The sequence below is a fragment of the Mobula hypostoma genome, chromosome 12 (genome assembly GCF_963921235.1).
Source record: "Mobula hypostoma chromosome 12, sMobHyp1.1, whole genome shotgun sequence".
In the NCBI taxonomy this organism is placed as follows: Eukaryota; Metazoa; Chordata; class Chondrichthyes; order Myliobatiformes; family Myliobatidae; genus Mobula; species Mobula hypostoma.
Window position 1 is genome coordinate 80,604,409 of NC_086108.1, and position 18,531 is coordinate 80,622,939.

Consider the following 18,531-nt stretch of genomic DNA (forward strand, 5'->3'; position numbering starts at 1 on the left):
ATTATGTTATGAGATTAGTACCTAAAATGTAAGTTTCTATAAGATAAAATTAAGAAAGAACAGAAGAGCCATGTCAGAATTCACATGATTATACTTACTGAGTTAACATGTGCCCATTCTCTGACAAAGTTAATTAAATCAGGCTCATCAATAGTGAGCATGTCACTTTGCAGAATGACAAGCATGGCAGGATCAGAAAGTTCATGGAAGCCTTGGGTCTTCACAATACTCTGCAGGCAAATCAAATGATTCTACTCATTAAAACTGCCTGTGTAAGTAGAAAGGAAATTATACATTTGAGTATACCATCTGTTTAATTAATTCTGTTTGAATATTCAGGACTCAATACACAAAGATTTTCAACACACAGAATCAGTCACGTTTGGAATACCAAGTCAATGTCTAGTCATCAAGTTTTTTTTTTCTGTTATTTACTTCCACTTGGAGATTTTGTCTCCCTTCTGTGTTTCTTCTAAAATGTATAGATTTTCTTATCTCTGTCTGTTTCATTGCGCTTTGCAATCAATTCTACTTGGCTGTAGACGATGCAGCCATTTGAGGTAAAATTAATCTAATTGATATGTTCTTGGTATTAGATTAGTGAAAGCATTCTGTTCTGTTCCAGAATTCCACAATAAAGATTCGAGACTGACGTCACTGTGGAGGGAGTTGAGTGTTATCAGCAGGTCATTTTTCCCAGTATTACAATTTAACATGTACCACATGGCTGGAAGGTGATTTAAGGCATCTTAGGCTCATGCAAACTATTTAAATGCAAGTTTTTACTTTCCCCTTTGGTCTTTCTCTTATTCTTTCAGTCTGCACAGGTTGAATAATTCAACCTCAGAAGTCAATTTGATAGCTAAGCACAAATTCATCCTCACCCATTACCAGTACATGTACGTTCCAGCAGAACCCACCAGACTACAATCCAGAGTAGCACCTGATCTATTTTTCTCATTTCATTCCCTGGGAATCATCAAGCCTATTATGAAACTCCACAACATGCTGAAATCAACCATCTCAGCCTAAGATTAGATTTGAGTTTGCTCTAAAAAGCAATGCAGAGACCATTTATTAAATTGTCAGGATTATGCTCTTTCTCTTCACCATATAGGTTCTTGTGAAGAGAGTGACTATGAAAAAGAGATTTTTGCTCCTTTCACATGAATGGTTAGTCTTAACAAAATCTACATTGATATTATCGCACTTTTCCATAGTCAACTCCATTTGTTATAGTTTTGCCCATTCACTCGTCAATTTTTTAACTTCCTGCTCCTAATCCTAACATTTACCATGCCTTCTGGGTTCATTTGCAAACTTGATTGTTAAATATTTATTTTTTCATTCAGGTTATCTGAAACCCCAAGGACCTTGAGGAACATCATTGGTCTCAATGCTCAATAAACATTCCCTTCAGCCCCACTCCATACCTTCTGCCTCTTAACCGATACTGCAAAGCTGTACTTCCAATTCTGTAGACATTAATTTCCTTAATAACCTCATATAGAAGCATATCAATACCCTTTAGCAATCAGAAATTTAAAATACCCAAGAGGCACTCCCAGAAGAAAAAAAATGTGGATCAAAATATGACAGCAATAACCGGAAATATGTTTGCTCCTTTGGTTAGGAAGCAGTTCAAATCATATTCTTTGATGGCACTGTAGCCTCTAAGTACTTCACAATTTCCCCACAGCCCGTTAGAGTGACAAAAGGAACTGTCTTTCTCAGTTACACTTTGCAAACTATTTAAATAGTAAAAGCAGCTCAGGTAAACATTTTATACAGTATTAAATTTAAAATTTATTTAAATCATGCATCCATCGCACACCGTGAGGGATCTTTGCGTTATGACTCTGTTGCAATGTAGACATATGAATTTAAAAGTCTAATGGCTCGTAGAAAGAAGCTGTCCCGTAGCTTCCTGACTTTGATGCCGCGGTACCGTTTGCCAGACGGAAACAGCTGAAACAGTTTATGGTTGGCGATTAGTGTCCCCGTCATCTGCCAGACCTTCTTTCTGCACCTGCTGGAGGGAAGTTCACATCCACAGATGCACTGGACTGTCTGCACCACTCTCTGCAGTGCCCAGCGATCAAGGTTCGTGCAGTGTCCATACCAGGTGGTGATACAGCCAGTCAGAATGCTCTGAATGGTGCCCCTGTAGAAGGTCTTGAGGATCTGGGGCCAAACTGGGGCCATTCCTGGAATGATTAGCAACAACTTCAAGCATTGCTTGCTGCCGCTTACGCACGGGAGGGGGGAGGTGTGGGGGGGGACTTTGGGGTTTTCACATTTAACTGTTGCTCATTCTTTGGGGCAGGATGTATATTGTATACATTTTTCTGACATTAAACTTGACCTTTGAACTTCTTCAGTTGCCTGAGGTGGAAGAGACACCGTTGTGCTTTTTTTTGCTACAAAGCCGGTGTGAACAACCTAACCCATATGTGATTTATTCCACCACTTCTCCAGCGGGGTAACACTGCATCTGAGGGCTACTTCAGTACAGTAGTCCTGTGACTTCTGTAGTACACTTCGCACTTCTCAAAGACAGTAGCAAATAAAGTCAACAGTTTGACACCTACAACTTGGACTCTATTTGCATTTATGTTAATTTAATGGAAATAAAAACCTGCACTGCCTGTAGACTGTAGTGGGAGTATGAAATTTAGGTACCTAGAAATTAATTCATTGATAGGAGCCGCAGAAAATTATATTGACACCTTGTTACATTGAGACCAGGAGTGCGGTCAATTTAAATTGCACCAGTTATTGCTTGTGGTCTTGTGGTTAAAAATCAGACAACATTGAAACAATTAACAATGTCCCATTATTTTACATGGAGAGCTGCATTATAGCTATAGGGAGGAAAAGACAGTTTAATACAAGGCAATGTGACTGGAAGAACTATTTTGCAGGTGAAGTTACAGTCCCTTTTCCAGGGAATTCACATGAGGAGTATGTGGGAGACACAGAAGAGAGAGTCATCAGTAATGTACAAATCTGAGACAGGTGATTGGGATGATCAATCGGGGGAGTATATCTAGAAGGGGAGAACACAATATTGAGAAGACTGCTTCAAACTGTATCTCATTCCTGGAATGATTAGCGACAACTTCAAGTGTACCGCAAGAGCTCCATGGAAAATGGCTTATACCGTCCTTTATCAGGATAAAAATTCAGCCAGTACTCCAAAAGCAAATCTAATAGAACACGCTTGAAGGAAATAAAATACTTCCAGGGAAAGCAATTACTTTGGGAATTAAAAAAAAAGTTATTCCAAAACAATCAATTCAGTCTCACAAAAGAAAACAAATATCGCCCAGAGATTGATGAGCATTTTTCAGGGGATATTAGCAACTAATCACATAATATTAAAGGGCTCTCCAGTTAGCCCTGATGCAGATCCTTCTGTATGGTTAGTACCAAATTTGCCGGGGACATTTGTCACGTACTGAATTGCTTGCTGGGAGAGTAGAGTCAGACTGGACAGGGAAATGAGAAGAGGGGAAAGGGGCTGCTGGGGCTGATCTTGTGGGAGCAGGTGTGTAACCAAGAGCCAAATGACCTACACTGCCATTGCAACTGTTAAACAAGAATTTCACAAAAGGATCCCAAAACTAGCATTTATCCTTTATTTATGTATTACAACAAAGATCCTGCATGTTTCTAATGTATGAATTGAATGACTAAAGAGTGTCTTGTACAACATGGAGACTTAAACTAAAGGCTTCCAGGATAGGCATATAGGAACACTATCCTATCCAAAACCAGTGCCACACAATCAGACTTGTTAACTCTTACTAATGACACATTTTGCTGGTCAACTTTATTATAGGAAATGACTGCTAACCCAAGAAAAAAACTCTGCTTCAAAAATTTGCTTCATTTCTAAAAACGCTTTTGTTACACACTGAAATTAGTAGAAGTGGTAATAATTTCAACTAAGAAATACCAACACATTCCCTGCATTTGGTGATCTCCCCCTCTGTTAAATACTCATTTTATCTCATGCTGTCGTGGGACAAAGGTCCTAATGAGCTATTCTTAGCACAGTAAGCTGGTAAGAGGAAGCAATTAGTCACATCCAGCAGCTAAATTGAGCAAAATAACTAAAGTTTAACAACGCAAACACGAGGAAACTTGCTGATACATTGCTACCATTCTTTGTATTTCCTGGGTCAGAATAAGTTTATCACCATACCGCTTACTTTCTCAGCACCCCTGAGAAACTTTACACTTACATTGGTTTCATTTTGATTGTTTCCTGACAGAATGGCAGACTTTTGTTTCTGTGTGTTTACAATCTGTAACAACAGCAACTGCCCAGTGACTTAGCACAAGCAAGTGTCAATGTAAAAATACCTTCAGTGCTTCATGCTCAGATATGCACTCGGCGTAATTTGCTTCTATTTATGTGAGGCGGGAGAAGTGGGGAGACAGGGAATGTCCAATCACGACATTACAGCCAAGGTGGTGTGGTACACACTTTGACGGACCAGCTGTTTTCTCTACTACCGTCAACTTTACAGAGTTATATATACAGTATTTGCAAAGCAAAGGTGAATTTAAATATGATTCAGATTTTCGAAAATAAAAGGATCAATACAGGGAGCAATTTGTAAAATGCAAAAATCTTTTAGAATTTTTACAAGCCATTAAAAAAATTAACCAGAACAAAGGCTTGGAGTTAATTAATATATTCATACAGACCATGATTTTTCATAACTAGGAATAGATCAGTGGTAGGGAGCACCTCAGTTAGTCTTACTTTGGTAGGCAGAAATCAACCAAAGTTTAGGGTCTAGAGCAACTTGCCAGAGCGTGCGTATGCGGAACAAGATGAGAGAATATATAGTTTATTTACTATGCACAGTCAAACAGCCTGCTGACATTTTATAATCAATTTTAATTGTTTGTATAAAATGTGGGAGTGAGATCTGGCTCTTGTGGCCTAGGATATTTTGGTTTGCAGCTTCATGGTCTTCAACCTTCTGATTAAATCTAACAGAAGAATACTTTCTTCAGTAGCAAGATAAGCAATTGCTGGTTCCGGGATAAGTGGTTGGACTAATGGGCGTAGCTTTGTGGAGGCAAGGGGAAGAGGAAGTTGTCAGGTGAGGCAAAGAGGCTGAGTTTCTTTTCCTTCTGGCTCTCTGGTCCACAAGGGAAATGTGCTAAAATTAACCCAACTATCTGGGCTGTTCTTACCCCCAGTTCTCCTTGACACCAGGCTGTTACTACAGATAAAATTATTGTGAAGTACTTGGAGTAAAATTGCTGTTGGCCCCAGTGAGATCATCAGAGCCCAAACTCCATGTTTAAGGGATTCTATCTCCTTCTGGAGGATGTCCCTTGAAAGAGCTGGTCGTAATTGCAACCAAGAATTAAGCAGCAGGTTCAATGGAGATATATTTTGCAGCCATTACATGTCTGTTTCACCGAACAGAGAGAACTAAAATTAGACCTTTGAGGTTAAAGATCTTCAGCTGAAAATTACCAGGGTGGGAACTATCAGCATGTAAGCAGATGCGCTAAGATTGAAAAGTCAGGAGAAGAAAGCTGGTTAAAAGACACCCATGTATGTTGCTGAATAGTAACAATTACCATGCAATGTCAAAACATACTTAATAACATGTAGTACAATGCCCTAGGTGTGCAGATCTTGTTGCTGCCTCAGGAAAGTAACCAGCGCAATTAAAGACCTCACCCACCCCAGACATTCTCTCTTCTCTCCTTTACAATCAAGCAGAAAATACAAAAGCAGAAAGCACGTACCATCAGGCTCAAGGACAGGTTCTACCCTGATGTTATTAAGTGGTCCATTAGTATGATGAGATGGACTCTTATCCTCAGGATCTATCTAGTTATGATCTTGCACCTTATTATATACCTGCACTGCACTTTCTTTGTAGCTGTTACACTTCATTCTGCATTCTGCTAGTGTTTTACCTCAATGTGCTGTGTAATTGCTTGATCTGTCCGAACAGTACGCAAGACAAGTTTTTCCACTTTATCTCAGTATGTGTAAGAATAATAAAGCAATTCCAATTCCAGAGAGGACTCCAGTAAATACCATTAGAGGAACTTGGCAGAGGAGTTCTAAAGGTAAGTCTGAGAGGTCAGTAGCAGTATGAAATAACGAAGTTCCAAACTCTGGGACCGTAATAATTACAGAATTCCCAATGGTGCTGGAATGGAAGGGGTACATTTTGCATACAATAAGATGGTTGCAGAAATTAAAAGTATGCCAAGAAGGTAACGAAAGTGATCAACATCGTACAAATAAACTTCCATACCAGTGGGGGTCAACATTCCCCAGGATGCTGTGGCTACTCATTTATGCCATATGACCAATTGGAAATAAACTTCCAGTACTTCTGAAATTCTGTCTTTCAAAAGCTCAAAGTTCAAAGCAAATTCATTATCAAAGTACATACATGTCACCATACACAAAGTTCAGATTTATTCTTTGTAAGCATTCACAGAAAACAAAACTAGGAAAATAATAATAATAAATAAATGAGCAATAAATATCGAGAACATGAGACGAAGAATCCTTGAAAGTGAGTCCGTAGGTTGTGGAAATTGTTCAGTGATGGGGTGAATGAAGTTGAGTGAAACTATCCCCTCTGATTCTAAAGGCTGATGGTTGAGGGGTAATAACTAGTCCCGAACCTGATGGTGTGACAGCTTAAAGTTTAGAGACAAGAGATTCTGCAGATGCTGGAAATGCAGAATAACACACATAAACTGCTGGGAGGAACCCGGGTCCTGATAGTTGGCCAGAAATACAGTTTCTGTTCCTTTCCAACAGAGTCTACATTTCAGGCCGAGACCCTTCACCAGGACCTGGGTTCCTCCAGCATTTTGTGTGTGTTACTTGAACAGCTTAAAGAACAGAAGCAAGACAAAATCTAGCTTAAGTATGTCCAGATCATAAAACTAAATCATACTGTGCACATCCTAGGAAAGCAGAACACAATCTCTATAACTGTCTGTCATAAATAACCCAGTAACAAGTTAATTAAAATATCTTGTTTATAAATAAGTTATTGCTGTGGCACCATGCAACAATCAACAGCATGCTTGTTTCAAACTAATACTTATACTCTTCAAGTTTGGAAGACCCCATACATGATAAAACACCAATCTTTCAATCTGCTTCAATGTGAACTTCATGTGGTCCGAGCTTGATTACAATTGATCTCTTTTGTAAAGTGAGTAAATAAACCAATTCATCTAAAAGGGACGGCAACCACTTGGTGTAAAAATTGGCCTTTCTCAATACCTACTTTAGTGTGGCTCTGGATGAAAGTCAAACATTTGTCTTTCATGTCAGTCTGTCTGTATGTCACCGCCGCCTGTGAAAATACAAAGCGATAAATTATGAATATCTTACAGGCCTTTGCTGTTGAGAAACATTGTGCACTCACACATGGTACAGGTGACAAAGGAATCTATTCAAACTGCACAACCACTCACCCTGAACTCTATTCACACACCTCCTTAAAAATTACTACCAGATTATCCTGGCTGCCAGTAAAACTAAGGTTATTTGCCATCATGATTCCATGAAACTGTCAAGAAACTCTGTTCTTGCCAGGCTATCTGTGGTTTAACACTAAAATAATGAACTTGCTACAAAGGATTCTATGCATTTCCCCTGGCTGTTTCCATAGTCGATTACAGAGATACATGATGATGGCATACTTCAAGAAATCTGGCAATAATACAAGTTGACCATTACAAAATGGCCTAAATTTTAAAACACGCAACAATTTTTGTTGATTTCATATTTCTGCATACAATCAGAGCCAGTAAGAAGGGGATCAAATCACAATCATCCACACCTCCCCCAGCACTAAAATTATCATTGACGTGCCTTTTGCAATGCTCAGACAAAGTTGCTTCCTGGAATAAAATCTGCGCTTGAACCTCACTCCCGCACAGGAAAAGCTCCACCAGTTTCGATGCCCCTAATGAGGCACTCACATAGTTCAACCTCGCAAACACGAGGAATTCTGCAGATGCTGGAAATTCAAGCAACACACATCAAAGTTGCTGGTGAACGCAGCAGGCCAGGCAGCATCTCTAGGAAGAGGTACAGTCGACGTTTCAGGCCGAGACCCTTCATCAGGACTAACTGAAGGAAGAGTTAGTAAGAGATTTAAAAGTGGGAGGGGGAGGGGGAGATCTGAAATGATAGGAGAAGACAGGAGGGGGAGGGATGGAGCCAAGAGCTGGACAGGTGATAGGCAAAAGGGATATGAGAGGATCATGGGACAGGAGGCCCAGGGAGAAGGAAAAGGGGGAGGAGGGAACCCAGAGGATAGGCAAGGGGTACAGTCAGAGGGACAGAGGGAGAAAAAGGAGAGTGAGAGAAAGAATGTGTGTGTATATAAATAACGGATGGGGTACAAGGGGGAGGTGGGGCATTAGCGGAAGTTAGAGAAGTCAATGTTCATGCCATCAGGTTGGAGGCTAGCCAAACAGATAAGGTGTTGTTCCTTCAACCTGAGTGTGACTTCATTTTTACAGTAGAGGAGGCCGTGGATAGACATGTCAGAATGGGAATGGGAAGTGGAATTAAAATGTGTGGCCACTGGGAGATCCTGCTTTCTCTGGCGGACAGAGCGTAGGTGTTCAGCAAAATGATCTCCCAGTCTGTGTCGGGTCTCGCCAATATATAGAAGGCCACATCGGGAGCACCGGACACAGTATATCACCCCAGCCGACTCACAGGTGAAGTGTCGCCTCACCTGGAAGGACTGTCTGGGGCCCTGAATGGTGGTAAGGGAGGAAGTGTAAGGGCATGTGTAGCGCTTGTTCCGCTTACAAGGATAAGTGCCAGGAGGGAGATCAGTGGGGAGGGATAGGGGGGACGAATGGACAAGGGAGTCGCGTAGGGAGCGATCCTTGCGGAAAGCAGAGGGGGGAGGGAAAGATGTGCTTAATGGTGGGATCCCATTGGAGGTGGTGGAAGTTCAACCTACTTGTTCATACTCTAGTACAGACACATTCAAACTGCAAACTCCTTATTGTGCTTCCCACCACAATATCTCGAACAGCCCTGCATTACTATTCACTGCACTGTTGAGTCATAGGATGCGTGCCAAAAACTTATAGCTATTGTCTCTTTTTTGCTTAAGCAACATAATGGCCCAGAGTCAAAAAACATGGGTTTGTGCAGCTGCCAAAGAAGACTTCTTGGCACTGCAATTTAGTGTGACAACTTTGGGACATTATCAGCACTTCTCCTATTGGCAGATGCGCCATACAGGCTCAGTGAGTCCAGCATTCTGCTATAAAGTAGGCTCCCTTATCCAGGAACAAGCTACAGGAGCCGTCTGAAAGAACTTTCAAGCATGTTTCTCCTGCAGAAATAAATGTACAGCAGAAGAGGTGTGACTGGAGAAGGAGGAATTGAAATTGCGGTCCCAAAAGGAATAACATGTCTGTTCTACACTCCTCCCCTCAACCCTCCACTCTACACAAATAGAGATAAATGCCCTATGAGGAAAGGCAAAACCAATCTGCTATCTCAACACACTGGCATACAGAGATCTACGATCACATAGACCACATCACGTTAAGTACAGACAATAGGAGAAGGGACTGAGAGAGGTGGTAAAAAATATCCTTGGGTACTGTCAGAATTCACGTGATAGTTCAGCTCGCTTTTGTATCCTGTCTTTGTTGTGTCCCAATCTGTAGCTCTTGGCCTTCAAGGCATTGGAGGATGTGGGGTTGTCGAAGAAGCGTTGCCAAGTTGCTGCAGTACATACTGTAGGAAGCACTTACTACAGTCACAGTACTTCAATGGTGTAGAGAACGAATGTATATCCAGTGCTGTGCAAAAGTCTTAGGCACCCAAGATTTTTTATATGGTTTCAGATGCTATGGCCTCCACAGAACCCTGATTCTCAACATCATTGAGGCTGTCTGGGATTACAGGAGAGACTGAAGCTGTGAGATAGCCAGTCTGCGTAAGAGCTCTCCAAAATGCTTGGATCAACCTATGAGCCAATTTTCTTACGAAACTGTATGCAGTGTACCTGAGAGAATGGATATTGTTTTAAAGGTGGTCACATCAAGTATAGATTTGATTCAATTGCTTTGCTGTTCACTGCTCTTTACAGTCATTTCTTTGATATTTCTAAGTTTTTCATTTCATTATCTTTGAAAGCATCTTCGCTTTACAGAACTATTTTACACGTGTCTAAGACTTTTGCACAGTTCTGTATGTATGGATGGAAATATTTACAATATTTGTTTATTGTGTTGAAATCATTAATGCAAGTGCAACTGATTTAACGAAGCAATTTTCTTTTGTAGGCTGACAGGGAGGAACTTGGGTACAGTCTAAGTCAGACTGCAAATTCACTCTCAAATCACATCCAGATTTACTCAAGGTAAAAGACCCTATGACTGAAGAATCAGAATGTTAGCTCCATGAAGGGACAGCATGTTCAGGGTAGATGAGCTACAAAATACAATCCAGCTACCCATCATAGCTATAAATTTGAACTGGGAAAGCTTGTGTCTATCACCAATTGCCAAACAGAAAATGGCACAACACACCCTTCATATTGTGAATGCATATGTGCCCAGAATTGGATGAACAAAGAGATCATTGAGGAGCTGGGGTGAGGCCATGAAGGAATTTAAAAACAAAGATAAGAATTTTAAAACTATATTTGGCCAGCATGAGAAACTGTAAGAAAACACAGATTATTTTATGTAAGCTATTCCATTCTTCTAATATTATTTTATTAAAATTGTTCAGAAGGGCAGGGCATTGTGAAGGGAGACACTCACAAATTTCATTTTAATGATGAATAGAAGGATTCTGTTTCAAAGAAACCGTGTAGAACAATGGATAAGTAGAGACAAACTAATCCATTGTAATACTGGTCCTTCACATTTCAGCATAGCAAGAGATCCAAAATCATTGAAACATGGGTGCTAAAGCATTTATTTTCACCTCAATAAAACGAAATAACACAGCTTTAAAATGAGAATTCTTCCACAATGCTCACAGATAGGGGGAAGCACTATTCTTTACCACTGGAGAAGGGTGTAGAAGGCAAGTACACTCACAGGACATGTGAGCTTTTATACACGGACCCTGACCTTTCGCCTCAGCTCCAATGAACAGTGAGGCTTTTATTAGGAATGGCTATGCATAGTTTGCACATTAGTAGGTCAGTGTAGATCCTTAAAGTAGCCTGAGACTTTATTAGCAAGAGCTAACTGACGCTCAGCATTGCTATTCTATTCTTAGAAAGGGAATCCGCCACTGGCATTTCACATTCTATTTGTAGAGCTCCTTACTGTTGGAGAAATATATATTTAAAAAGATCAATGCCCTAGAACAGTCTTTACTGCCAATGCAGTTTCTTCATCAGGGCCTTCACCTTAGATAATGGACAGGTACCCAAGAGGTTAGTGCCAGATTAACAGACCTATTGAGAGATTACTTTTAAACAGAGCCCTGATGAAATAGCCTCTCCTTACCCTTGCTTAAGACAGCATCATACTTGGATGCTGTATGCAGTACTGATCATATTACAGGGAAGATGTGATTGCATTGGAGAGGGCATGCAGGAGACTCATCAGTATTTTTCAGGGCTGGAAAATTTTAGTTGCCAGGATAGATTGAGGTTGTTGTCTCCAAAACAGAGGAATCCAAGAAGAGACTTGACTCATATGCATAAAACTATGAGGGACCTATGTCCTTTAGCAGTCAAAACCAGCAGGTTTGATTTAAAGCAATTTGTCGAACAAATAAAGAGGAAATTCTGAAATTATTTTTCACAAGCAGGTGGTAGAAATCTGGAACTCATTGCCAGAACAAATGGGAGAGGCAGAAACCCCATCAGAAGTTTGATGTGCACTAAATGTGCACTAAACAAGACATAATCTGCAAATACTAGAAGCCAGGATGAGGCTGGATAACTTTTCCCCACCCATCATAGTCAGGATGGAGTAAGTGGCTTCTGTGCCATAGATTTTCAATAACCTTAATTCATTGTGGGGGGGGGGGGAGATAGAAGGCAGGATATTGGGGCTGAGAGTAAAATGGATCAGCCATGTTGAAATGGTGGAGCAGACTCGATGGGCCAAATGGCCTAATTCTGCTCCTATATCTGATGGATTATGGTCTAATACTTCTTAGTCTAGCTCTCAGATGGATGCCTACAAACTGCAATGCTGAAGAGGATGGTGAAAATTGCAAAGCGTTTCGACCTATACTATATAATACTATACTATGGATTCTGAAAGTAAGTAGTTTTAAAATGAAAGAATCAGCATTTGCCCATTGTTCTATAACATGCTTTTAATCTACTAGATCAGGGGTTCCCAACCTGGGGTCAATTACCTCATAATACATCATATTATAGAAACATAGAAAATAGGTGCAGGAGTAGGCCATTCGGCCCTTCGAGCCTGCACCGCCATTTATTATGATCATGGCTGATCATCCAACTCAGAACCCAGCCTTCCCTCCATACCCCCTGACCCCTGTAGCCACAAGGGCCATATCTAACTTCCTTTTAAACATAGCTAATGAACTGGCCTCAACAGTTTGCTGTGGCAGAGAATTCCACAGATTCACCACTCTCTGTGTGAAGAAGTTTTTCCTAACCTCGGTCCTAAAAGGCTTCCCCTCTATCCTCAAACTGTGACCCCTCGTTCTAGACCTCCCCAACATCGGGAACAATCTTCCTGCATCTAGCCTGTCCAATCCCTTTAGGATCTTATACGTTTCAATCAGATCCCCCCTCAATCTTCTAAATTCCAACGAGTACAAGCCCAGTTCATCCAGTCTTTCTTCATATGAAAGACCTGCCATCCCAGGAATCAATCTGGTGAACCTTCTTTGTACTCCCTCTATGGCAAAGATGTCTTTCCTCAGATTAGGGGACCAAAACTGCACACAATACTCCAGGTGTGGTCTCACCAAGGCCTTGCCCACTTTCAATGACTGGTGTATAATGACACCCAGGTCTCGTTGCACCTCCCCTTTTCCTAATCGGCCACCATTCAGATAATAATCTGTTTTCCTATTTTTGCCACCAAAGTGGATACCTTCACATTTATCCACATTAAATTGCATCTGCCATGAGTTTGCCCACTCACCCAACCTATCCAAGTCACCCTGCATCCTCTTAGCATCCTCCTCACTGCTAACACTGCCACCCAGCTTCGTGTCATCCGCAAACTTGGAGATGCTGCATTTAATTCCCTCATCCAAGTCATTAATATATATTGTAAACAACTGGGGTCCCAGCACTGAGCCTTGCGGTACCCCACTAGTCACCGCCTGCCATTCTGAAAAGGTCCCGTTTATTCCCACTCTTTGCTTCCTGTCTGCTAACCAATTCTCCACCCACACCAATACCTTACCCCCAATACCGTGTGCTTTAAGTTTGCACACTAATCTCCTATGTGGGACCTTGTCAAAAGCCTTTTGAAAATCCAAATATACCACATCCACTGGTTCTCCCCTATCCACTCTACTAGTTACATCCTCAAAAAATTCTATGAGATTCGTCAGACATGATTTTCCTTTCACAAATCCATGCTGACTTTGTCCGATCATTTCACCGCTTTCCAAATGTGCTGTTATCACATCCTTGATAACTGACTCCAGCAGTTTCCCCACCACCGACGTTAGGCTAACCGGCCTATAATTCCCCGGTTTCTCTCTCCCTCCTTTTTTAAAAAGTGGGGTTACATTAGCCACCCTCCAATCCTCAGGAACTAGTCCAGAATCTAACGAGTTTTGAAAAATTATCACTAATGCATCCACTATTTCTTGGGCCACTTCCTTAAGCACTCTGGGATGCAGACCATCTGGCCCTGGGGATTTATCTGCCTTCAATCCCTTCAATTTACCTAACACCACTTCCCTACTAACATGTATATTAGCTTTCACTTCTGAAAGTACCCCAACTACTCATTTATTAAGCCAGTTGTCTCCATGCTTCTGAGTATCACAATTGATTCAAATATGTAAGGCTGTTAAATCAAAGCAGATATTGGTCCAAAGTTCAAGTAAAATTTATTATCAGAATACATACATGTCACCACATACAACCCAGAGCTTTATTTTTCCTGCAAGCATACTTAGCAAATCTATAAACAGGATCAATGAACAACAAATTGTGCAAATGCAAATAGAAAAAAAATAAATAGTGAGTATGAAATAAAATGAAAGAGCATGAAATAACAAGGGTCCTTAAAGTGAAACCACTGGTTGTGGGAACAGCAGAAATAGAATGAGTGTAGTTATCCCCTTTTGCTCAAGAGCCAGATGGTTGAGGGGTAGTACCTGTTCTTGAACTGGGTGGTGCAAGTCCTGAGGCTCCTGTACTTTCTGTCTGATGGCAGTAGCGAGAAAAGAGCATGGCCTGTCTGGAGAGGATTTCTGATGACAGACGCTGCTTTTCTACAGCAACGTTTCATGCAGATGTGCTCAATGGTTGGAAGGGCTTTATATGTGATTTACTGGGCTAAATCCATTACCTTTTGTAGGATCTTCCACTCAAATGAATTGGTGTTCCCATACCAGGCTGTAATGCAGCCAATCTGCACACTTTCCACCATGCACCTATCGAAGTTCTTTACACAGAGATTGCTGAGTGTGTGGAATGGGCTGCGGTGGTGGAGGCGGAAACGATAGGGTCTTTTAAGAGACTCCTGGATGGATACACGGAGCTTAGAAAAATAGAGGGCTATGGGTAAACCTAGGTAGTTCTAAGGTAAGGATATGTTTGGCACAGCCTTGTGGACGGAAGGGCCTGTATTGGGCTGTGGGTTTTCTATGTTTCTAAGTTTGCCAAGTTTTTGATAACATGTCAAACCTCTGCAGACTCCTGTGGAAGTAGAGGCTTTGCCATGCTTTCTTTGTTATTATATTTATATCATGTGTTTAGGACAGGCCCTCTGAGACAGTGGCACCCAGGAATTTAAAGAGTCATGTAGGTATTGACCCTGTCAGGGTAGTAACATCAAAACTATCAGTTGCAAAATGCCCCGACTGATTTAAACCTAGCCAAAAAAAAAATCAGCTAGAATTACATCAGTCTAGCCATATTTAGTCAAGCATCCATCACAGAGAAAGCTATATGGGACTGACAAAATCTTGAGGTCAAAAAAATTTCCAGTGCCTTGTTAATTTGTAGTTTATCAGTGGATGATAACTTGGGATCTATCATAGAGTGACTTTGCATCAGTTGACAGAGGCGAACCATTAGACAAAATAAACCTTTTCAGATAATCAGAACTGTAATGTTGAGTCTGTACTTTAAAGTATAGAGTTGCCGAGGAACTACAACACAGAAATAAGCCCTTTGGCCATCTAGTCCATGCCAAACTGTGATTTTGCCTAGTCCTGTCAACGCACACATGGGCCATGGCCCTCTATACCACCCATGTTTATATCCAAAGCTCTTAAATTTGCCCTAAAGTAGTTTACCTTTCACCCTTAACCTATGACCTCTAGTTCTAGTTTCGTCCAACATTAGGGGAAAAAAGCCTGCTTGCATTTATCTTATCTATCCCCCTCATAATTTTGTATGTCTCTATTAAATCTCCCCTCATTCACCTATGCTCCAGGGAATACAATCCTAACCAATTCACCCTTTCCCTATAGCACAGGTTCTCAAGTCTCAGCAATATCCTGGCAAATTTTCCTGCACTTTTTCAATCTTATTGATATCTTTCCTGTAGGTAAGTACAGAATACTCCAAATTTGGCCTCAACAGTGCCTTCAACATAGCATCCCAACTCCAGTACTCAATACCCTAATTTATGAAAGGTAATGTAAGAAAAACTCTCTTTATGACACTATCTACCTGAGATGCCCCTTTCATGGAATTATCGATTTGTATTTCCTGATCCTTTTGTTCTACTGCATTCTTCAGTGCCCTACCATTCACTGTGTAATTTCTACACTGGTCTGTCCTCCAAAAGTTCAACATCTTACACTTGTCGGCATTAAATTCCATCTGTCATTTTTCAGCCCATTTTGCCAGCTGGCTGAGATCCTGCAGCAAGCTTCCTCACTGTCCACCACGCCCCCAGTTTTGGTGTAATCTGCAAATCTGCTGCTCCAGTTTGCCATATTATCATCCAAATCATTAATATAGATGACAAACAACAATGGACTCAGCACCAGTCCCTGCGGCACACCACTAATTACAGGCCACCAGTCAGACAGGCAGCCACTTAGTACCACTCTCTGGCTTCTCCACTAAGCTAAAGTTAAATCCAATTCCCTACTTCATCCTGAGTGACTAAACCTGCTGGATCAATCTCCCTTGCAAAATCTTGTCGAAGTCCTTGCTAAAGTGCATGCAGACAATGTCCACTGCCTTTCACTCATCAAACTTTCCTGGTAAACAACTTGAAAAAACTCTACGATTGGTTACACATGACCTACCATGCACAAAGCCATATTGCCTATCCCTAATCAGGCCCTGTCTATCCAAGTACTTAAGCATTTAGTCCCTTAGGAGACCTTCCAATAACTTTCCCATAACTGATGTCAGGCTCACTGGTCTATAATTTCCCAGCTTATTCTCAGAGACTTTCTTAAACAATGGAACAACAAGAGCTATTCTCCAATCCTTGGGCACCTCTCCACTGGCTAAGGATACGGTAAATATCTCTGCTAGGGCCCCCGCAATGTCAACTCCTGAGTAAATATAAATGCGAAAAATCCAGTTAAGATCATTCCACTTCTTCCGGCTCCATGCATACAGTAGATGACCACAATGATCTTCAAGTGGATCAATTTTGTCCCTTGCTATCTTTTTGCTCTTAATATATTTGTAGAACCCTTGGGATTCTCCTTCACCGAGTCTGACAGAGTGACCTTATGGCTTCTTTTAGCCCTCACTCTTGCATTCCTTATATTCTTTGAGCACCTCATTTGTTCCTTGCTGCCCATTCCCGCTATGTACCTCCTTTTTCATTTAACCAGGGCCTTAATACCCCTTAAAAGCCAAGGTTGCCTAAATCTGTTAGCATTGTTTTATAATCTGTCAGGAATATATACCCTGTACTCTTAATATTTCATTTTTGAAGCCCTCCCAGTTACTAAGCATTCCTCTGCCAGAAAAACAACCTATCCAAATTCACACCTGCCAGGTCCTTTCTGATATCATCGAAACCAACCTTTTTAATTGCTTGTGCTTTTCTAATCCAATGGAAGAGAATGGAGAGATTCTATAAATATTTTAAATGTCATCAAGGTTTCTTAACAGATACTATAAAAGGCTAATTGCAAAAGATCAGTTCAACACTGAAAAAAGACTGTAAGTTAGAGAATAATTATTATATTGTGCATGTTCTGATATTTGTGTGCTTTTAAAAGGGCTCCGAAAATTCAACCAAGTCTTCCACTACCATTTTGCATGATCGGTTTACTGTTAGTATTTAGTCAGACATGCTGAAGGTGACCCACCTCCCCATCCTTCTTTCCATCCACTTCATCCTTCGCTTTCCTGATGTTCCTTCTCTTATAATGACCCTCATGCAGGGATTCTGTTCACCTTTTTGACCAGTAGCCCAGTAAAGGCAACAGACTGGGAGGCTCTGTCTGGTTATAACAACTCAATACCCCCAGAGTGGTGCAGACAACTACACCTGAATGAGAAGGTTGTTAATAGTCTCTGTTAAGCTACACAAGAGATTCTACAGATGCTTGAGATCTTGAGAATCACTCACAATATGCTGGAGGTACTCAGTAGGCTAGGCAGCATCTATGGTAGTAAATAAACAGTCAACGTTTCGAACTCAGACCCTTGATCAGAAATAGAGTCCTGATGAAGTGCCTTGGCCTGAAACATTAATGGTTAATTTCCCTGCGTAGATGTTGCCAGACTTGCTGAGTGGCTCTGTTACACTACGTGAGATGCCATAGTTTTCAATAGCTGCAGTGGCTACTATTTGTGAATAAAATATCAGGTTAGGCACGTAAGATGACTCTATCACTCTATATTTATCTGTTGGAGCAATATGGTCTTTGGCTAACTATGGCTCTGGCCATGATAAAAGTTATTCCTACGGCTAATTCTGACCTTGGTAGAAGCCCTTGTGATCTATTCTGAAGAGGAGCCCCAACAGCCAACTGAGTTCATTCGATTCTCTCCTCAGCTTGGGGACTTTGGTAATGTTAACATTCTCATGCACTTGTTTGCTTTGTCTTCTTGCTGAAGGAAGAATGTAGAACATCCGGGGCATCAATAATACCATGGAAGATAAGGCAGAGAGCAGCTGCAATTGGTCAGAATGATCCTGAGGCCAGGACATTGAACATGATTGACCTCTACTGACAGTGCATCCAGACATAGATAATGCAGGTGTCATAGAAAGCTGCACAAACCAGCAGCTTTCTACTGATAAACCTTAGTCTGAGGTGATTCTGCTGCTGGAAGAAACCATGAGAGAAGTATTAATCCCTGTCAACTTTGAGATCTTCAAATGCCTCCTACTCCGGGACACTCATTC

At 41.1% G+C, this 18,531-nt stretch overlaps 1 protein-coding gene across 10 annotated transcripts in view; it reads right to left on the reverse strand.

Moving 5' to 3' along the window:
• LOC134354946 (BTB/POZ domain-containing protein 19-like) overlaps nucleotides 1-18,531 on the reverse strand; it is a 230,778-nt gene that overhangs the window by 61,734 nt on the left and 150,513 nt on the right. For 9 of the 10 annotated variants that reach the window (XM_063064475.1, XM_063064465.1, XM_063064467.1 and 6 more), the window contains 2 exons: nucleotides 7,302-7,370; nucleotides 99-230 (listed from right to left, as the gene is read on the reverse strand). In XM_063064475.1, coding sequence (XP_062920545.1) covers nucleotides 99-230; nucleotides 7,302-7,370 — 201 coding nt within the window. The remainder of the gene's footprint in view (nucleotides 1-98; nucleotides 231-7,301; nucleotides 7,371-18,531) is intronic. The other variant, XM_063064468.1, reaches the window with a different exon arrangement.